Raw genomic sequence first — 22,605 nt, forward strand, 5'->3', positions numbered from 1 at the left:
ACAGGGCGTTTTGTGGTCTCTGGTTTATAACTGGAGGCTGCATCCGAGCAGACGACCAATGCGGTCTTCTAAGCGTGATACTGGATGTACCCCAAAATGCATCTGTCATAGGGTGATGGAAAGCTGGGGAGGTGATGAATTGAGCTGCTTTGTGCTGTTTGCTCTCTCTGCAAGTGTGTTTTGGTCTGGAGAAGACAAGCTCCTTTGACAGCACGTATTTACACATCCAGATGCTCCGTGCGCTCTTTCTTGTTGTCCTTGCTTGTAAGCCTTCAAACTCGGTGAAATCTCTTTTCTCTTGCTATGCTAATCCTGTGCTTGCCTACCCCGCTCTGCTGCAGGCAGATGTGGCAGGAGGCTCTGCTCCATCATGGAGAACATCCCATCCCCAGCTGATTTTAGTGTGTTTTCATAGGATTTAGGGAAATATTTTGCTGTGTTTTTCTGCTGCATTCCTTATGCGAATGTCTGTGGTCAGTAACATCTCTATTGCTTTTTCCTCTTCAATCCGTGATACTTCATTTTCATACTGTTGCCCCGTTACAGCAACACCAACAATTCCTTGTCTGTGACCTACTGAGGAGCATCCTTTGCTTTAAAAATGCCTTCTTATTTGGAGAGGGGGAAGGTTGAAATAAAGCTGGTCAAGGTGCTCATCCTCTCCCCTGGCCTTGAACACTGCCAGGGATGGGGCAGCCACAGCTTCTGTGGGGCACCCTGTGCCAGTGCCTCAGCACCCTCGCAGCGAAGAGCTTTTACCTAAGAGCTCATCTCAGTCTCCCCTCTGGCAGGTTCAAGCCATTCCCCTTGGCCTGTTCCTCCATCCCTTGTCCCAAGCCCCTCTCCAGGTTTCCTGCAGTCCCTTTAGGCACTGGAGCTGCTCTCAGGTCTCCCCTTCAGGAGCCTTCTCTTCTCCAGGCTGCCCCAGCCCAGCTCTCTCAGCCTGGCTCCAGAGCAGAGCTGCTCCAGCCCTTGCAGCATCTTCCGTGGCCTCCCCTGTTCTCGCTCCCACAGCTCCACGTCCCTCTTGTGCTGGTGCCCCAGAGCTGGATCAGGACGGGGGGGGGGGGATTGCTCCCCAGAGCACAACAGAGGGGCAGGATCCCCTCCCTTGACCTGCTGCTCACACTCCTTTAGATGCGGCCCAGCACACAGTTGCCTTTCTGGGCTATAAACCTTGGTGTTTATGAGAGATGAGGCTGATGTATATTCTGATGGTGTACATTGAATAGCAGTAGTTCTACTTCAGGAAGTGGTATATATTAAACAAATGATGTTTGGTTATGGGGGAGCAGGATCCAAGGATTAAGGAATCTATCACTTGATTAATTCAAGCATCCTGTTTTACTCTGCATCTTCTTCCCCGAAAACATTGCAGGTTTGTCAGTCACGATGTTCCTGTTGCCTCAGAACTTGTTGCCATCCTCAGATGCGTTTTTGCTTATTCTTTTGAAATCCAATCTAAATTTATATGTGTCATTTCTAATTTAGTTAAGCTGACCTCATGCATTGCACTTGGTCTTTGTCCATTCGTGCATGTACATCTTCCATAATTAATAAGTTGACTCTAACTTCACAGTAGCAAACTAGACACCAGTTCCCTCTTCTTTGTGTTCCTCTTCCCTGTTTTTTTTTCCTTTACAGCAAGTAGACATTAATATTCATCCTTTGGAAGCAGTGAAAAGGCAGATGACACCTGGATTCTGAACTGACTGGAAATGCAATTTTGCTGTTCACTGAAATATGTAATACGGCTGTGTTTTCCTAGCATAGGGATAGATTAAGACCGTTCTACATGCAAGGTTCACAAAAAGCAGACAGCATGGCACAAAACAGCAGACAGAAGAAGGCAATATAGGGGAAAAAGAAAGAAAACCCTTTGTGGATTAGCACAAACAGTGTTTCAGAGCATTTGTACTAGGGAAATTCAAGTTGGAAGCTCTCTATCTTCTCTTGGAGAAGTGAGGAGAAATGTTGTTTAACCATTATATTAATGCCAGTTTAAAACAATAGGATGGGTTACATCACACCTCAGTCAAAATGAGCTAACAGTGACCTGGCACTTAGTCATTTAAGCACTGCCATCCATATAGCCTTGGAGTGGAACAGTAGAATATGTGACATGCATCTCAGTGGCGGTAGACTCCAAAACATCTTTGGTCTCCCAAATACCACCTACCTTCTTGATCTAAATAGCTCAGTATCAAGGAAGCCTGATGGTGAACAGATATTTGGGTCCTGAGGGTTGGCCTTGCTCATGCAATCACTTTGTCATTTATCACACTTGGTTGCTGCTTTGGGAACCAAACCGATTCATTGTGTGCTGCCTTGTGCTTTGAAGATGGAAGGCATCCATCTTCCTATGGCATCTGTGAGCCTTTTGATGGAAGACTTTTTCTAGCAGCTACTTTTGCTCTTGAGTAGTTTATACAACTTAAATGAATGGGCGTCTATGAATCTGAGATTCCCAAGCTAAACAAAATACATCTGGTCCTTATCCTTGGCATTTGCCTAAGGCCAACCTGTCTCTGGTGCCTCTTAGCAGGATTTGAAGACTTTCAAGCAAAGATATGCAGTCAGGTCGATGTGAAAGAGAAGTCTGTGTATTGAAGTGGCAACTGGGACTGACATGAAAGGAGCACAACAGGCTCCCAGATTGCTTGCCTTTCTTTGTGTCTGACACGCACAGACAGCTGTGTAACGTGAAATGTATACAGATGACTTGCATTCATTCCTTCCCATCTCTTATGGCTTCCTTCTCCTTCATGTTGCATGACAGTCCATCGGATCTGAAGCCCTCTGACATCAAGAGGAGGTGTTAGATGGAGCTTGGTGGGGATGGAGGTGCCTTGTGATTGGCTGGAAAGGATCTGGTGTACCTGATGGGTGCTGTTAGGCTTCAAGTGTTGGGGATGATTGACTGATGAAGGAAGGGGTTAGGGAGAAACTGTTCCTGTTGGGCTTGCATAATGTTGCTAAGCTGGTGGAAAATGAGAGGAAGCTTGTGATCAAGTGTGCTGGGGCCAGACAGAGCATTTGGTGTCATCCCAATTAGAAGCACAGCGAACCGAGTGTCTCTATTTGTGTCTCAGTATATATCTCCATGAAATATCATGCATGTCTTGTCTCACTACCTCTGACTTCCCAGCCTATCCTCATGGTATCTGTTCCCGATACAAACTGCTCTGCTCCTGGAGACATCTACAATGTCAGCTCTACCAAAGGGAAGAAAAGAATCTGTTAAGAAAGCGATCAGATGCTTTCCTGAAATAAGGCTTTGACAAGGATGAATGCAAAAAGAGAATTGTTCTCATTGTTTCTTAGCACATCTCCAGAATAGCAGCAGCAGCTCGTTTGTGAGATAATCAGTGCTGGTTTTACTTTGCACCTACTCCACAGTGCCTTAAGGCTGTGGGCGTTTGCTTCGCCCTGTAGTACGCTTCAGCTGGAGGAGGGTAGACAAGAATGTGCTTCAGTGTGTTGAATCAGGGTTGTTTACAGTCATAACTGACTTTGTGCCTGTCACGTACTACATATGTGTCTCTAGAAGTTTCTGGAAGTCTGATTACAGATACAGTGTCCTGAGGTCTTGTTTGTTGTTGTTGTTGCTGCCGTATTTTGTACCGTGTCAACCTAGGCTAGACAGTGTGCTCCTCAGGCCATGGGGACAGAGCTGACTTCACTCTCCAAGGATCTTCCATCAGCATTAAAACTTCACTGAGAAGCAAAGTGGGAAGAAGCATCTTCATTGATGCATCACTGGCCATGCTGCCCGCAGGGCATTGCTCCTGGACCACTCTCCTGCCACTCCTTTCTTTAGCTCCTGAGCACTGCTTTCTTCTCTTTGTCTGCCCAAAGCCACCTGAAAACATGATGTTAATATCACAAACATCACAAAAAGTCCACAGGAGCATAAATTACCTCACAAGCAAGGACTGGAAAAGGAGGAAATCATCCCCTATGGCTAATCTGATTGACCTATGACAGCTGTGTCAAGAGGCTCTGTGAGCACCTGGGGATTTGTCCCTGCCCATGGCAGGGGGTTGGAACTGGATGATCTTAAGGTCCTTTCCAACCCAAACCATTCTGTGATTTTTCCAGGTGAACAGCACAAAGTTTTACTGAGTTTTGGGTTTAATAATAGAGGAAAATCCCTGAGAAGAGAAGGTAAAAAGTGGTATGTCTGTGACACGAGTGACAGAGGCGAGTCTGGGGAACAAACTGTTATAAAGGGGATTTGGGGAAGCAGCATGCTTGCAAATATGCCCTTTTCATCTCACAGCTTCAAAAAAGCTTTCATATTAACCAAGTTAATCCTGGTGCTCTGCAAATAGGAAGGCTCTGTATCTGTCTGTCCATTTTACAGGCAGGGAAATGGAGAGAGCTCTATGGAAGAGCATGAAAATGCTGAGTATTTTCCCTTCTTCTTGTGGCTTGCGAGTGCTGGTAACCAAGTCTCCTACTGAGAAATGAAAGGGGTCAATCTGTTCAGTTCATCTGAGGGAAGGTTAGGAGGCAGCAGAGACATCAAACAGCAAAGTTCAAGAGGTAGGAAGATACACGTCTACTGATGGAGAGGCTGGGGCTGATCCTTCATTAGCCGGAGCCTCAGAGAGGTTCTTATGGGAAGAGGTGACCTGCTCTGACCACAGAGGCTGTAGGGGTTGATGCATAAACATGGTTTGTGTGAAATGATCTGACCTTTATGAAGAAGGTCAGGCTGGTTGGTGCAATGATTTCATATGGGTTGAAGCCTTAGGAAAATGTATCTGTAGTTGCTCATCCAGAAATGGAGGTGTCATCATCACTGCACTTGTGAAGCCCCCAGTGAAGGCGCTTCTCTATCAGGGAGGTGTTGGTAGAGCTGGGAATAGAGGACAAGAGTGCTGCTGTTCTCATTACCCCCTGCATTCATTGATGGTAGGTAATTATCCTCATCATTATCCAAACTGATTTTACTGTTAACAGGAACAGTCTGTGTTGTGGGAGCAGTGCCGTTTCCCAAGCAGGAGGAATCCTGGTGAGAGGAGCCCACAGCTCACTGGAATTCAAGAGAAGGAATCCACCTTGATGCCTGGTCTTGGCTTCAGTTGGCTCTTAACCTGCCAGAAAGTCCCACTGAACCCATAGCCAAGTTCCTAATGCTCTTTCCTGAGGAATCTGGAGTTTCTCCCTGCAGCGTGGTGGATCAGTCCATCAGTAAATGCTCAGTCTGGGATACTTGCAAATGCAAGGCAGGAAGTTGGGAGAATGGAAGTTCTGTGTTTGTGACCATTTTTGTAGTTGCTCACATTGTGTGACCCTTTCCTCCCATCCCATAATCATCCATGATCTCCACTTGGATGATGTGGCTGCTTAGATACCAAGGAGGGACTCCAGTGGATGGATGTCAAAAGCCAGACTTTTCCTAGTGAAGTTGTGTAGTCTTCATCCTTGGAGACACTGAGAACCCAACTGGACACAATCCTGGGCAACATCTCTAACTGATCCTGCTCAAAGCAGGAAGGGATTGGCCTAGATGGTCTTCTCAACCGTTCTGGGATGTTGGCCCATTTCTTCAGCCTGTCTCAGTCCCTTGGGATGGCAGCAGGACCCTCTGGTGTATCAGCTACTCCTCCCAGTAGCGAGACCAGCAGACTTGCTAAGGGTACACTCTGCCCCATTAGCCAGATCAGATGAAGGTGTTAAACAGATCAGCCCATTGGCGCACTACGGGCATTATCACCTCCAGGTGTAAGAAGACCTTCCCCATGTTACCTGTTCCCAGAGGTGTTTTATCCTTCCTCATAGGCGCTCCCAGTGTCTCACTTCATCTTTCCTGCTTTGGCTTAGAGCTATTCCCATGCCTTGTCCAACATAGATGAAGTTTTCCTCCCTGTCTTTTTGCAACAGCTTTGCACAGATTTGAATGCTCAAGTTTTCCCATCAGTTTTCCCTTCTATAGGCAGAGCAGCCCTGTTTACTCAGGCTTTACTGTCAGGTCACGTTGTCTTGCCCTGTTGTCAATCTCCAAGTTCCCCTTAGACTGTCTTTAGAGTCGCTGCTGGAGCTTATTGCCTGCAGCTCAGGACTGTGCAGTGTGGGTCAAGCAAAAGGTTTACATCACCTGTCTGGAAGATTGTAATCCCTGTTATGAATCCCATGATGACATTCCTGCTTTTACATGGAATGTCATTGTAGATTGATGTTCAGGTTGTAGTCTGTAGTATCCCTCCATTCTTCTCTGTGCCACTGGCCAGTTGTTCCCCATAGTCCATTAATGCTCTTGTTTGCTGCTTCTTAATTCAGGTCCCTGCAGTTGACCTGAATTATGCAGCATCTTATTCTCTTTGTTGAACATCATTTCTGGTCTGTTAGGACTGTTCTGAGTCATAGAATCGTAGAATGGTATGGGTTCAGCTTTATATCCTAAGCATGACATCATATAGTGTAGAATATCCCTTGGGTCATTTGGGGTCAGCTGTCTTGGCTGTGTCCCCCCTAACTCCTTGTCCACCCCCAGCCTACTCACTGGTAGGGTGGTGTGAGGAGCAGAAAAGGCCTTGACTCTGTGTAAGCTCTGCTCAGTAGTAAAGAAAATACCCCTGCGTTATCAACAGTCTTTCCAGCACAAATCCAAACGTAGCCTCATACCAGCTACTGTGGAGAAAATTAACTCTGTCCCAGCCAAAATCAGCACAAGTGCTCTCTAACCTATTTCTTTCATACTGAAATCTTCCCTTTCATTCCTGCTACTACTAATGCTGGCCATGTGAATGTCCCTCTGCATGGAGACTGATGTGTGTAAAGGAAATCATAGAATGGTTTGGGTTGGAAAGCACCTTAAGATCATCCAGTTCCAACCCCCTGCCATGGGCAGGGACACCTCACACTAAACCATGTCACCCAAGGCTCTGTCCAACCTGGTCTTGAACACTGCCAGGGATGGAGCATTTACCACTTCTTTGGGCATCCTGTGTCAGTGCCTCACCACCCTTACAGTAAAGAACTTCTTCCTTATATCCAACCTGAAATCTTTAGTTAATTTTGCCTTCCAGTATCTTTCCCAACCCAAGAATCATGGACCAACCCTTTCCTTGACATCCTGCATCCTGCTCTTATATCCCCTGCATGACTGACTTCTACTGGGTATATAAAGCAAGAAGTACATCACATCTCATTAAAATACAAATGCATGTCTTTGGCAGGATGGATGGCCTCTTAGTCTGGCTTGGGGGTGGTTGTTCCTTCATTTGTACTTTAGGTGATGAGGCTAAAGCTGTGCTAAAATGCTTTTTTCTCCCTCTTTCTTTTCCCCTCCTGTATCCAGTATTTCAGGCAATACTTGTTCCAATCTGTACCAACTGCCTTCACAGTAAATTGGACAAGTCTCCCTGAGGAGCAGTAGACAAAAGACTTAGGAGGTGCCATGGGGATGGGGAGGGAAATGCTTTTATTGCCAATCAAATCAGAGGCATTTAGATCTACTCTTCCATTTTCCTGTAAATATCTTACTGTGGGGTAAGAGTGTGGTTGCGGAGCTGTGTGAATAGCGAGTATTTCAATGGCTTAGTAGGACGGGGTGGGAGGTGGTTGTTGCTAAAAAGGATGCTTGAACTAAACCAAAATATTTCATTTTCTTTCTCTGTTTTTTTTTTCTCCCTCAGAGGGAGAAAAACTTTTAAAATGGAAGCTTTGAAAATGATAAATGAACATGAAGCGTTTGGAGTGCTCTAAAAGCCATCCTGCTCTCCCCCTTTAGCACCGCTCCGCTGGGGACAAAAATAGATGCATTCACTGTTTGCCAAAGGAACGCTTGCCCAGTTGTAATCAAGTCATTTTACGATGCAGTGTAGACTTTTCACTCCCATGTTTTGTTGTGTGTGGCTTTGGGGAAGTCATGGCAGCAAATGCTTGCACTTGCTTATCTCCAAAAAGAAAGGATGGGTCAAGATCAGCCTCTGTTTTCAAGCTGTTGGTTGTCCCGCTTCCCTGCTTGCAGTGGTTTTAATCTGTAGCCATGCTTTGAGATAAAGAAAGCACAAGTCATTGTCCCTGCCCAGAAAGTTCCTCGTAATGATCTTCTATGTGCTGTTATTTTCCCAAGTAGGAATTTTGCTGGATCTTTGGTTGGATTTTGCAATGGAGGTTGTGTTACTGTGGGAGGTGTGGGCAAATCTGAGACCTGGGAGAGATAAGAGTTGTTCTTAAGTCCGCTGCAGGCTCCCCAAGTGAATCTTCATCTTGTTTCTTGTAGTGCTTAGTAGTTGTGATGAGTGACTTCCATCAAGACATTATAGGCTCCATATAGTTTGACATGCTCGACGTGACTGATTATTGTGTTGTTGAGTGTCTTGGAAACCCTTGGCTTGCAGATGGCTTCTTTTAACTTCCCCTCTCATTTACTTCATTTTTTGTCTCTTCAACGCACACACAAATACACACATTCATCCTTCTCTTTGGCTGTTTGGGCTATTGCAGGTTGGCTGCCATAGGTTTGTACTAAAGATTGTTCTCCTAAAATGAAAGATTTATGGCCTAGGGGCACCTGTAGCCGTAGATTCCAGTTACATGCGTGCGTGGTACACTGGGACTGGATGGAGAAGCTGTACTCTGGATTTACTCTGCTTTTAATAGATTTACCTTCATCCTTTGGTTTGTCAAGGCAGTTGTGCTTTCATCCTTTTTTATGTATCTGGCCCAGTTAGGTGAGAATGGTGAGTGATTTCCTTTAGTCCTAAAGTTTCCCTGTGTGGTGAATCTCAGTGGTGAATCTGCTTGGTTTTGATATTTCGAAAGATAAAAAGGAGACTGACGTACAAGAGGTATCCCATACCATTAGGCTGTTCCCAGTGCAGTCCACAACTGGGTATTTCTCCATGGAGGACAAAAGGAATAGTTGCAAATACACCACTGTGTCAACGCCACCCAAAAGAGACTTCAGCCCTTTTGCTGAGACATCTGTCAATGCATACATCAGGACATCATGCAACATGTGGCCGTGTGTCAAGCAGCTCCTGCAAGCTGGTGACCATTCCCAGCTCTTTGCATGTCAATGGGATAGAGTCTTGTCCAGGCCATGTGCAGTTTGTGTACCCAAGCCCAGGATGGAGCACTGTATCTCTTGTTATCCAGCCTTACACCCCAGTGTCTTTCTCAGCACAGGAAAGACATGGACCTGGTGGAGGAGGTCCAGAGGAGGCCACAGAACTGATCAGAGGGATGGAACACCTCTCCTATGAGGAAAGCCCGAGAGAGTTGGGTTCTTCAGCCTGGAGAACACTCTGGGGAGATCTTACTGTGTCCTTTCAGTGCCTGAAGGGGGCTTATAAGAAAGACGGGGACAAACTGTTCCAGTGCCTCACCACCCTCACAGTAAAGAACTTCCTTATCTCCAACCCAAAATTCCCCTATTTCAGTTTGAACCCATCACCCCTTGTCCTGTTGCTACAGTCCCTAATGAAGAGTCCCTCTCCGGCATCCTTGTAGCCCCCTTCAGACACTGGAAGCTGCTCTGAGGTCTCCATGCAGCTTCTCTTCTCCAGGCTCAACAGCCCCAGTGTTCTCAGCCTGGCTCCATACAGGAGGTGCTCCAGTCCCTGATCATCCTCATGGCCGTCTCTGGACTTGTTCCAACAGTTCCATGTCCTTTTTATGTTGAGGACACCAGAACTGCACACAGTAGTCCCAAGTGATTTCTCACAAGGGCAGAGTAGAGGGGCAGGATCAGCTCCTTCAACCTTCTGGTCATGCTCCTGTTGACGCAGCCCAGTGTTTCTCTGGCAGGGCTGCATTGATTCCATCCTGCTGCTGTTACCTTGCAGCTTTTCCTTTTGCCTTTTCCCCCCCTTTTTTTTTTTCTAAACCAGCAAGGAAAAATAACTCTGGCTCCAGTATTTATACCAGAGGCCCGGGAGCTTATAATATAGCAGTAAACTGTCTCTTTTGAGAGCTCATCAAGACTGCGCTGTGATGGATAGACTCCTAGCCAGCTGCGGAGTGGTAGTGTTCCAGAAGACAGCATTGCCTTTTGTTGATCGAGTGCCTGAGTTTTTGCCTACCAGTTCAGGATCTCAAAACACCTTGTGAACAGCGGGGAATTAAATCTTGCCATGGCTGAAACAGATCAATAGTTGTCCTTTATCACTGGAGAAGATAAGGCACAGGGAGCTCAAATGACTTGGTTGCCCCTTATATCTGGTGTGGTCTAGGAAAACTGGATTTTAGTGCAGTGGGCATCCTGAAGTTTGGAGATGCTCCTGTATTTATTTCATTTAGCTTTAGTTTTTCTTGTTTTTCTTGGAATACTGGTGTTGAACTGACTTTTAACAGTGTTGTATCTTTTTCTGTTGTCTTAGGTTTGAAGTATAATCCTGCACCTTGCTACCTAGAAAATGTCTTATGGATCCATTGATGGAAGTGGATTTGGGAGCAGGAATCCATTTGGAGGCCCTTCAAGACAAGGCTATCAACCTCTCGGTAAGGTATTGATCCCTTCCTGTAATGTATTCTACTTGGCTCCCTGGGGGACTGTAGTTTTACCTGCTCATGTTCAATGTGGCTGATGTATAAATATCCCACTGGCTCCAAGGGTCACTTCTGATACTGATTTTCGAAGGTGAAAGCCCAGCTTCTGTTGGGTTCAGTTTGCATCATACTTATATGGTGAGGCACCACATCTTAACGCACTCAGGACTTCAGGCTGCAGCATGGAAGAGCAGCAATGATGAGAACTTTGGAGGTATTTTGGGGGACTATGTAGCATGTTCTCTGGCCCTGCTCATGACTTTCCTCATCTCCCCATCACGTTTGCAAGAAGTTTGTCCAAATGGTTGCTCTGCTCATTGCAGGCAATGGGAGTAGATGGGAAGATGTGCAAAGGGCACACAGAGGGTAACTTAGCTGCTGCGGGTGCTGCTTGCATGTGGGAAACTTGTTCAGATGTGGCAACAGGACCAAAAACTTGCTCAGGCAATGCTGAAACCATAAACAGTGTCTTGCAAATGACTGTGGATTCTATTTTTAAGCACAAACCAGATGTGCTTCCTGTACCTGTTCCCACCTTGCCACAAAGGACTCCGGTAATGCTAAAGTAGAAAGAGAAAAGCATCCAGGTGTCAACTTGTGCATCTGAAATGGTCCTAAGTGTGCAAGTCAAAGCTGTGCTTCATAAAAGCAAATTCATAATGTAACTGTCCTAACATGGAGCACAGGTAACGATTATAACTCCTGCTTTTGTGTGTTGAAGGTGTTGACTCTACTGTGTCCCCTTCTTGACACAGGCAAGTTGTAGGAGGTGTTCTTTGGCAAGAGAACACTGGGTATCACAGTGGTTGTCCCTGTTGATGTGGGGCTGGCTTGTGCATGGAGGTTTAAAGTAGATCTCATCCTGACCACTTCAGAGCTGCTGTTTGAGGCCAGTCCACATGGGAACGGGCAGATGAGACCACAGCTCCAGCTGCCCAGATGTGCCCCACATGATGGACAACTGCTGTGGGGCTGGATCTGGCTTTCAGGAGGCCTTGTTAGCTGGAGCATATCCTTGCATTTAATTTTGGTCCTGGGTCTGGCTTGCACTGCAGTGAACTGGGAGTGCAGACCTCTGCAGAAGCATCAGGAATGTGATCTTATAGCAGGGGGCTGTGTTATCTCTTTGCACCAGGGAAGAACATCACCCCTGTCTTCAATTCCCTTTGATTTCAACTGGGCTGTTCATTAATGCAGCCTGATGTGATTTTCAAGCTTTGAGGGTTGCAAATGTTCTTCAAGAAACATTTAATTATTTTGCAAATAGCTGTTTCCCCTGGATGGATATATATATAAAAAAAACCCTTAGTTTTCTCTTGGTTTCCTGTTTTCCTACAAGTTTGGGTGTAATTATGACTTTTCTCCTTTGAACAGGGAGAAGGTATTGAACTAAGTGTGAGTTGTCTGTGCAGCTGTAAATAGAGATTTTTAGGCTATTTTACAAGGCAAAATGAAAGACATAAAAGCAAGGAAGAATGAGATACTTGGGCACAATGAAAGAACTGTAAGAAAAGAAAATTGAAATGTGGACCAGACAAATGATGAATCTCTGTGCATTGTAGTTTAGGTTAAAAAAACATGAATACTTATTGTGCTGTGTGAAAAGACCACTATTTTTAATGCAAATTCACAGAATAATTCAAGACACTTGCAGTCTCTCAATATTTGAAGAGATACCTCATTGTGCCCAGCTTGCCCAGTGTTTGGCAGTTACTGGTGTGAGGCTGAAGTCACCATCAGTGGATTGTAGAAGCAGTTGATGTGGAAACATCAGGTTTTCTGAGTCCATGGTCTGCTGGCTGCCGACTGGAGCCTGTTACCATGTTGGCTTATGTCTTGGAGTTGAGTTCTGGCTTCCCCTTCATGCATGCACACATCATCTTGTGTAGCATTTGTGATGGACACATCCCCATGGTTCTCCAGGGCTGATTTCCCTGGCAAGCCAGAATTGGTTGTGGACTTGCTGAATACCAAGTTGGTCTCTTGGCTTGGCACCCCTATGGCAAGAATTGCAAGGGAAGAAACCTGATTGCATTGGCCAGGGCAGCTTGAAAAAACATGTTTCCTTTATGTGTGTCTCGATCAGAGATGTTCATGTGAACCAGAATTGATTTCCATGCCCCTTCACCATGGGAGACTGAGTAACACATGCTGGATGTCTGTTGTTGTAGTGTCCCTAAGTATTGGCATTAATTAAGTGTCAGGAGAGGGTAATGCAACACTAATTGTCTTCCTCCTGCTTCTGGAAGACAGATGACTGGCTTGCTAAGACAAACTGTTAGATCATGGTATGGCTGGAACAAAAGAGCATGGCCTTCCTGCCGGCATACATATATCTGCTCACAGCAGGCACAAACCTTGATGGACACATTCTATATGTGCTTTAAACCTCTTCTTTTTATCTACTAAATAAGTATACCAGATGCCATCATCCCTGTCCAATGGTAATGTGTGGTCCAGCAGTAATGTTCAGGCATCCAACAGCTGCAACAATAACGGTGATGGGGGTGGCACTGCTCAATAGCCTTTTGGTAGTAAATTGGCATGGAAGCAAAAACCAAGCAGATTTTGGCAGCCCTAGCTCATGCAAGGAGCTGGAGGCTTGTCACAGCAAGTGGCTGTGCAGTGGGATGGGGGAAAACAGAACCACTGGGGACTTGATTTCAGAAACCTTTAATTTCATATAAGAAAGCAAAGACTCAAGGGGTTTGTGGGTTGGTTTGTTTAATAAAAGGTGGTACTATCAAAAGGGTATCCTCTGTCCTCATACCCATCTGCCCATGTTGGCTGCATTTCCTCCTTGCTCAGTCCGAATGCGCTCCCCAGGATGGACAAAGATTAATTACATGAAGGCTCTTCTCTTGGCCCCAGGCTGGCATGATGATGGATGGGCTTAGAGCCCATCACTGAATGGACTGAGTGGTGGTTGACCTTGTTGACCAGCCTGATTAGAGAGATCCATGGGCTCCATTTGCAGTTTTTGGAGGAATCCAGGAGGCAGTTTTGGGGGGAGTTTGGTTTGCCTGGGATTTCTGAGTGTCAGACAATTGTGGTTCAAACTCTGCTTTTGCTGGTGGTGTTGGGTATCCAGAGTCTTGGTTGGGAGTGGGGGGAACAAGTCTACTACTATTACTGCTACTACTGGTACTACTATTACTATTATTATTATCATTGTCATCATCATCATCATCATCATTATCATTATCGTTATTGTTAGTATTTCCCTATTTGAAATTGTTGGGAGGAAAGAGAGATTGCACTCATCAAAACTCAAATGTTCTGTGGTTAGGGAGCACCCTAAGGTGTGTTGCATGGAGACCACCAGGATGACATGGAATATAACAGCTTTGGGGGCTGACAGTGTCATCCCACAGCCACTAAAGAACAGTGTGGACTGGCAAGTAGAGGTGTAAGCTGTGTCCCTGCTTTGCAGTGGTGAGTTGTGACCTTCTCCAGCAGCATCTGAGTTTCATATCCTTGTTTTGCTCCCCCAAATCCATGTAAACCCAAATGAACAGGTTGCCCAGAGAAGTGGTGAATGCTCCATCCCTGGCAGTGTTGAAGGCCAGGCTATACAGAGCCTTGGGTGACATGGTCTACTGTGAGGTGTCTCTTCCCATGGTAGGGGATTGGAACTGGATGATCTTAAGGTCCTTTCCAATCCAAAGCATTGTGTGGTTCTGTGTTCCTCTTTTTCTGTGGAGGAACGTCTCTGAGCTTCAGCTATGCATTGGTGCTGCCTCGAGAAATTATAAAGTAGATAGTAGGAATTTGTTGGGTATTTTATTTTGGCTTTTGTATTCTAAGTTAAGAAATTAAAAAGATTGAAATTACTTAAAAAAAGATATTCTTTCCAGTAGCTGAAGGGGGCCTGTAGGGATGCTGGGGATGGACTCTTCATTAGGGACTGTAGTGACAGGACAAGGGGTGATGGGCTCTTCATTAGGGACTGTAGTGATAGGACAAGGGGTGATGGGCTCAAACTGAAACAGGGGATGTTCAGGTTGGAGATAAGGAAGAAGTTCTTTGCTGTAAGGGTGGTGAGGCACTGGAATGGGTTGCCCAGGGAAGTTGTGAATGCTCCATCCCTGGCGGTGTTCAAGGCCAGGTTGGACGAAGCCTTGGGTGACATGGTTTAGTGTGAGGTTTCCCTGCCCATGGCAGGGGGGTTGGAACTGGATGATCTTAAGGTCCTTTCCAACCCTAACTATTCTATGATTCTATGATTCTATGTCTAAAATAAGCAGAGGCCAGTCACTACAGCAGTAGGAATTAAAACCTTATGATTTTGGTATGTGCAACACGCACAGTCTGCCATGTTCAACCTGTCTTCCCCAAACCGTTTTTCTGTAGGGGAAATGAACAAGACCTGCTGTGTACACGAAGAGGCTCAGAGGTCAGGGAATTCAAAGAGCTTGAATTAAAATGCTACAAGCCAGGAAATCTGCTTTTATTAACCTTGTGCACTGGACACTGAATCATAGAATCACATAATGGTTTGGGTTGGAAAGGACCATAAAGCTCATCCAGCTCCAACCCCTGCCGTGGGCAGGGACACCTCACACTAGACCATGTCACCCAAGGCTCTGTCCAACCTGGCCTTGAACGTTGCCAGGGATGGAGCATTCACCAGTTCTTTGGGCAGCCTGTGCCAGTGCCTGAAATGCCAGTTGAAAGGGTGAGGGTGATTCCATATCCTGGAGGTGCAGTGCTTCTAGGTGTGCTTAAACAACCACTGGGTCAATGCTTATTTTTACTTCATTTAGACCATTCTTCCTTCAGTTGCTCGTGAGGTTACTCAGTGGGACACTGGCCAGAGTTCTACTCAAGATATATCGCATGTGCATCTTTCTCCTTGTCTGCTAGGTTGGTTATCTTGTCGCAGGATGAAATTAGATTGGTCCATGCAAGTTGTTCTTGGCAGTGTTCAGTGGGTATATATCACCTAATGATCACTTGGGTACTTAGCAATTGTTAAATTATTTGTTCCAGCATTATTCCAGGAATTGGATCTATAATTTTCTTTGCTCACTCCTCTCTACCTGCCTTTGTGATGCTCCAACAAGTTCTTGGGTGGAAAGTCACATGTAAGTGCTGGCAGTGCTGTCTCTGTCCTGTCTTAGCAGTCATCATCCTTCTTGGGTGACATGGTTTAGTGTGTGGTGTCCCTGCCCATGACAGGGGGTTGCAACTAGATTATCTTCAGGTCCTTTCCAATCCACACCATTCTATGATTCTATGATTGTGTCCTCTCCAGTGCTATTTTGCTGTTTTCCTAGAAGTGATTTATCCTTAAAAAGCCCATCATAGGGTTCATTGTTGCCTCCATGTTGCAGATCTCAAGTGCTGCATAGGAGGGAGTTGCTCACACCAGTTGTGACCCCTTTGGTGGGATGGGGATGGCAAGAGCTCTACTGGAGACCCAGGTCTAGTGGCTAAAGCTGGGGTAGATGTTGGCCAAGGTGGCCAGGGCCTTGAGCAACCTGCTCTAGTGGAAGGTGCTCCTGCCCATGGCATATAGTTGGAACTGGACGAGCTTTCAGGTCCCTTCCAACCCAAACCAGTCTGGGATTCTGTAGATGAAAACTCACCCAAAAACTCATGGATGAACCAACACAGTGGCCTGACAACAACAAGGTCTCACTGGAACTCTGGGTCAGATGGTAGATGTTGGCTAGAGCGGTCAGGGCCTTGAGCAACCTGCTCTAGTGGAAGGTGCTCCTGCCCATGGCATATAGTTGGAACTGGACGAGCTTTCAGGTCCCTTCCAACCCAAACCAGTCTGGGATTCTGTAGATGAAAACTCACCCAAAAACTCATGGATGAACCAACACAGTGGCCTGACAACAACAAGGTCTCACTGGAACTCTGGGTCAGATGGTAGATGTTGGCTAGAGCGGTCAGGGCCTTGAGCAACCTGCTCTAGTGGAAGGTGCTCCTGCCCATGGCATATAGTTGGAACTGGACGAGCTTTCAGGTCCCTTCCAACCCAAACCAGTCTGGGATTCTGTAGATGAAAACTCACCCAAAAACTCATGGATGAACCAACACAGTGGCCTGACAACAACAAGGTCTCACTGGAACTCTGGGTCAGATGGCAAACCATGGGAAGGGATCCATTGCCAGCTTCACATCTTCGCACTGTAGAGTGTTGAAGCACACAACCAACTCTTGAGTACACAAGGAGTCCTCCTGAGGTTAATTGCCATTAAGCAGTTGGTTAATCATTTTTCTGTACTGGGAAATACGTCTTTGTTTGTGCATTGCCTTCTTAAATGACTTCCAGTACTTGCAATGCTTTGTTAAAGGGACACTGAAACCCTTGGTCATTGCAGCATGGGGTGTTGTCCAAATGGTCTAGAAGGCGGTCTAAGTCTGGTTGTGACAACTATTCTTCATTGGAGCAATGAGGGACTCAACTCTGCACTTAAATGTCCTTAGTGTAGAGTGTTAGAAAGAGTTAAGAGTAGTGAGATAAAGCAAGAACAACACTTTTTAATCTTTTAGGAGATTCAAAACTACTCTGCAATATTAGGCGTGGGCTTTTCTAGAGTTAAAGCCTTTAAAACTGACGGATTGGGCCAGGTCTTGGTCACGTTCAGTAACAGAACCAAAGCATGATTTTGGGATGGAGTCCTGTCAAATAGGTAGAAGGAAGGACTTAAAGGTGTGACCTTCTATGCCAACTTTTATCTGCCATGCATAGATGCGTCCACAGATGTTACTCCCAGGTTACCACCTGGACTATAAGTGCTCTTGCCTGTATTTTAGACAGGACTAAGCAATAAAATGTCAAATGTTGTGTAAAAAGCTTCTGAGGGTCTTAATGATTGACTTTGGCTTCTAAGTCTTGGCTTCTGTCATATTGTCTTGAATTTATGATGGTGCAGAAGTAGATGAGCAGGTCTCATATTTACTCTGTCATTAACTGGCCTGAAATAAAGTGTAGGACACAGCCTAGATGAAAACGGTATAAAAGCATCATAATATGATCTCTCCCACTAGACAAGCTCCAAAAGTTTTGCATGGCATCTACAAAGGAATTGCTTCATATTGTTCCTTTGCTATTGTGCAAGACATCCAAACACCATAGTTATATTTCCTTAGTCCAGCTACACTAAACTTAGAGGATATTCTCTGTTTTACATCCAGTTCTTGGAGATCATAGCAGTGATTTAATGAATTAATAAACCTAAACATAAGAAAACATATTAAAGAATAATGAACAGCATGCTTTATAGCAAAAGAAATTGCCAGGGGGATTAAATTTCATACCCAAATTAACTTTGAAAGTGTTTGTTTTGAAAACCTCTGCCCTATCCCTTCTGGCACTTTTAACATTATAATAAATGCTTTGCTATAATCTCAGTATTCCAGGGAAGTTAAGTACATGTGCATTTATTTATGTAAGTAGCTAAACCAGGAGACACCATTGGAATAGATGAGTGTTTTAATGAAATATGTGAGGGTAAGCTAGTAACTTCATAGAATTAAAAAGAAAATGACCCCAAAATCTCTGGGGTAAAGATAACCTTTTTTGTTTCTCTACTAATTTTATGTGCAATCCTTGGTCATCCAAAACCATTTTACTGTAAGCATGTAAAAACCATTCTGGTGGTCCCCATCTTTAAAACATGGTCAAAAGAGGTGATCCTGCCCCTCTGCTCTGCTCTCGTGAGACCTCACTTGCAGCACTGTGTGCAGTTCTGGTGTCCTCAACATAAGAAGGACATGGAGCTGTTGGAACAAATCCAGAGGAGGCCACGAGGATGCTCAGGGGCTGGAGCACCTCCTGTATGGAGCCAGGCTGAGAACACTGGGACTGTTGAGCCTGGAGAAGAGAAGCTGCGTGGAGACCTCAGAGCAGCTTCCAGTGTCTGAAGGGGGCTATAAGGATGCTGGGGATGAGCTATTCATTAGGGACTGTAGTGATAGGACAAGGGGTACCAGGTTAAAACTGAAACAGGGGAAGTTCAGGTTGGAGATAAGGAAGAAGTTCTTCACTGTGAGGGTGCTGAGGCACTGGCACAGGGTGCCCAGAGAAGTTGTGAATGCTCCATCCCTGGCAGTGTTCAAGGCCAGGTTGGACAGAGCCTTGGCTGACATGATTTAGTGTGAGGTGTTGCTGCCCATGGCAGGGGGTTGGAACTGGATGATGTTAAGGTCCTTTCCAACCCAAACCATTCTATGATTCTACAATTCTATGGTCTTCGACAGAAGAAATAGAAAGCAAAGGCATTGGCCTCTCCTTTGGCATTGTTCGGGTGGAAATGCATTGAAACATCCTTTCCACACAGCTTCCTCCATTTCCTCCTCAGTTACAGTCAAATAAGCAGTTGAAGAGGATCCTCTCCTCACAATCTGTTCCTCATGAGGGAACAGAGGTACCAAGAAGTACCTTGACAGGGAAAGCAGAGCAGGATGAACGTGCTGGTGGTGCCTTTATTTTCCCAGTGGCTGCCTGGCTGTGAACCCCAGTGCTGCGGCTGTCCTCCTGGGATGTCTTTCTAGGTGGATGTGTTTCCCTAAAGGAGAAGTGACTGTCCTGTGCTTTAGTTTTAGCTCCTGAAATGAATACAGCTCAATGCCTTTTGCTTCAGTCTGTTCCGTCAGCTGGCAGAGCCAATGAGCAAAGGGTTTTCCTTGTTTCAGATGCAAAGAAACTGAAGTTTTATTGTATAATAATTTAAATTATTTAAATAAGTGAAGAAAAAGAAACACTAAACCAAACCAAACCCAAACCTCAGGCATTGCCTAATGCAAAGTTTGCATCAGTTCTTGTTTCCGTGGTTCAGACCTGGACGAGACATCACCGCTCCAGAGGTTTCTTTAATAATATCAGTTCAACCCAGCTCTTCTTTTCCAACTTTCTCAGGTGCTAAAGAGTGCTTCTCCACTTAGAACAGAGAGATCTTTGCTTTAGAGCCCTTGTCCAACAAGCCCTGAGTGAGTGTTTGGCTGTATTTAAATGCCTGCAAGTGCTGCAAGGCTTCCTTAATGTTTTCTATACCCCTGGTCCTTTCCATCCTTTTCATCACATCTTGGCAGTATCAGATGCTTGGACCAAGAGCTTTTATCTTTAATTGTGCTTACAAATAGGTCTACCTGGAGCAAGAAACAGCTGAAATTGAGCAGTGGGATTATTCCATGACCTTGTAAGGACATCTGCCTATGGTTGGCAATGGGGATCTGTGGGAAATAGGCTGAGGTTGGAGCACCTCTTCTGTGCCTGTTTGTGTTTCCATCAGAGCTGTCTCACTGTGCATGTCCCAGTGCTCACCTGTGCAGATGTGCTAACAGGGAGGTTATGGTCTGAAACCAGTGGTAGATGAGGTCAGAGCTTATTCCCAGGTTTGCTGTCAGTGTGCCATGTGCAGAGCTGGTGGGGCAATGTCTGCATCCCAGTTCAGTTCATCCAGATGTGTGTCCAACAAGAAAGCAGAATCAGGCTCCAGACAGGCTATATGCTCCAGACAGTATTTTTCCTCATGTTCTGCAACTCCTTTGGTGCAACATGAAGGGGAGAGCTCCCAAATTTCACTGGAAAATGCGGTGTCCAGAAGCAGTCTGTCATTGCTAGCACAGGTTTATCCACTCCATGGTGTATTCCCTTCTTCAGAATGTGCTTGGCAGTTTTTACCTCTCTTATGCCCTGCTAAAAGTTCTTTATGTCTGTCTATCTATCTATCTATCTATCTATCTATCTATCTATCTATCTATCTATCTATCTATCTATCTAAAATGCATATATGTGTGCATATCAGGAAGCCAAGCAGGGTTGAAATTCAGTGCAGCTTGTCTGTCCTACGTTGGATTGCAGTGATGTTAATGTGCAGTGAGTGGTCAAGCACATAGAATCACTGAATCACAGAATAGTTTGGATTGGAAAGGACATTAAGATCAGCCAGTTCCAACCCCCCTGCCATGGGCAGGGACACCTCACACTAAACCATGTCACCCAAGGCTCTGTCCAGCCTGGCCTTGAACACTGCCAGGGATGGAGCATTCACAACCTCCCTGGGCAACCCATTCCAGTGCCTCACCACCCTCACAGTAAAGAACTTCTTCCTTATATCCAATCTAAACTTCCCCTGTTTAAGTTTTAACCCGTTACCCCTTGTCCTGTCACTACAGTCCCTGATGAAGAGTCCCTCCCCAGCATCTCTATAGGCCCCCTTCAGCCACTGGAAGCTGCTCTGAGGTCTCCACGCAGCTTCTCTTCTCCAGGCTCAACAGCCCCAACTTTCTCAGCCTATCTTCATACAGGAGGTGCTCCAGCCCCTGATCATCCTCGTGGCCTCCTCTGGACTTGTTCCAACAGTTCCATGTCCTTTTTATGTTGAGGACACCAGAACTGCACACAATGCTCCAAGTGAGGTCTCACAAGAGCAGAGCAGAGGGGCAGGGTCACCTCCTTGGACCTGCTGGTCACGCTCCTTTTGATGCAGCCCACGATACAGTTGCTTTCTGGGCTGCAAGCGCACACTGAAGCCAGCTCATGTTCATTTTCTCATCAACCAACACCCCCAAGTCCTTCTCCTCAGGGCTGCTCTGAATCTCTTCTCTGCCCAACCTGTAGCTGTGCCTGGGATTGCTCCAACAAATAAGTAGTTCCTGTGTAATACATATATTGATGTTTCTTTCCTGATAACACATTGAAATACTGAGCTTGGGAGCTGCAGACCAGGTTTTCAGTGCACAATGAGGTTCTAGCCACCTCTGCCACCACTTTGCAGTGTGGCCTTATGCAAATCTCTTCCCTCTTTTCTTGTTTCCTTTCCCTCCTGCTGCCTTGTATTATCTAAGTAATTAACTTAAGGGTGAAGAATATGCCATTCATAATCAATTAGAACAGAGGTTAGCATCCTTTGTATATGTGAGCGTTTTCCTTCTCCTCTTTGAAGATGTAAATGGGGTTTTATAATACTTGCTTCTGCCAGCAAAATGGGAATGGAGCTTTATATAGACACTGAAATACTGTGGATTCCTATTCTGCAGTCTGACTATAAGGATGTATTTATTCGCAGAACATAGACAAACTGCCTTCTGTGTGTTAGGGAGGGGTGGGCACAGCTTGCCCAAATATGTGTGACACAAACAGAATTGCAGTTGAATGGGGAAGAAGGAATAAAGCTTTATCCATGCTGTCAGTCCAGGAATATCATTGCTAACTCTCTTCTTCCTGGTTGATGTTTGCTTGGAGACAGACGCTGGCAGCTAGGAGTGGGCAGGGATTAAAGATCAACAATGAGGAAGGACTTAACGGATGTAAGCAGGTAGATTGGGGATTAGGGTGAGTTAGTGTGAATGGAAAGCATTTAGGAGCAGGGAGGGATTTTAAACTGGATGTTAGGATGTATGCGTGGCAGAATCTGCCCTGGATTTCTCTGTTAGACTTGGATATTAACGGTTTGGATTCATGAGCACCTTTAGGAGTTGTTGATGGGCTGGAGTTAATGACAGTCCTATAGATGGTTGTTTTGGGGTGGAAGAAGTGGCTTGCATAGGTTTTCAAGTGTGCTGGTGATTGTAGAGGTGTCTCTAAAACTGATTTCATGCTGCTTCCTGATCCCAAGCTGGAAAAGATAGGGTGAAGAACGAGGAATAAATCGAAGTCCTGCTGAACTGGACATCAAGGACCAAATGCAATGAGCTTAGCCGGGAAAATAGCACAAAGTTGGTTGGGTTTGCCAGCTCTCCTCCTGCTCACCCTTTGTGTTACTGAACCATGGCATGGCAATGGGAAAGGCAAGTGGAAAACTCATGGTCTCTTGCCCCTGCAGCTGGAGGATGGCTCTGCCCTGTTCCATCCCAGTGGTGCTTCATCCCCTGCAGGAAATGAATTTCATCCTCATTTGATGGATGAAGGGTTTAGGTTGTGGAAGGATTCCAGCTCGCAAACCAAACCCATTGCCTGCTGCATTCCCCTTGGGGATTATAGCCTAAGGTTTGGATCTGCCATGATTTCCCAGGAAAAAACTTTGTCCTCCCCATTTCTGAGCTGCAGGGTTTTCCTTAGCCAGACTCCCTTGCTTTTAAATCTTGCTTATTCCCTTAGAACAGGGGATGCTTTAGGCACACTGCATTTTCTTGGCTTGC

General features: G+C 45.6%; 1 protein-coding gene across 5 annotated transcripts in view; it reads left to right on the forward strand.

The window, feature by feature from the left end:
* The window catches only part of TSNARE1 (t-SNARE domain containing 1), a 495,466-nt gene that overhangs the window by 97,087 nt on the left and 375,774 nt on the right, over nt 1-22,605 (forward strand). For all 5 annotated transcript variants that reach the window (XM_062626956.1, XM_062626958.1, XM_062626960.1 and 2 more), the window contains one exon: nt 10,338-10,458. In XM_062626956.1, the coding sequence (XP_062482940.1) occupies nt 10,374-10,458 (85 nt within the window). In that variant the 5' untranslated portion in view covers nt 10,338-10,373. The remainder of the gene's footprint in view (nt 1-10,337; nt 10,459-22,605) is intronic.

Source organism: Pezoporus occidentalis, unplaced genomic scaffold, assembly GCF_034315485.1.
Source record: "Pezoporus occidentalis ecotype Australia unplaced genomic scaffold, CSIRO_AGI_Poc_V1 ctg3, whole genome shotgun sequence".
NCBI lineage: Eukaryota > Metazoa > Chordata > Aves > Psittaciformes > Psittacidae > Pezoporus > Pezoporus occidentalis.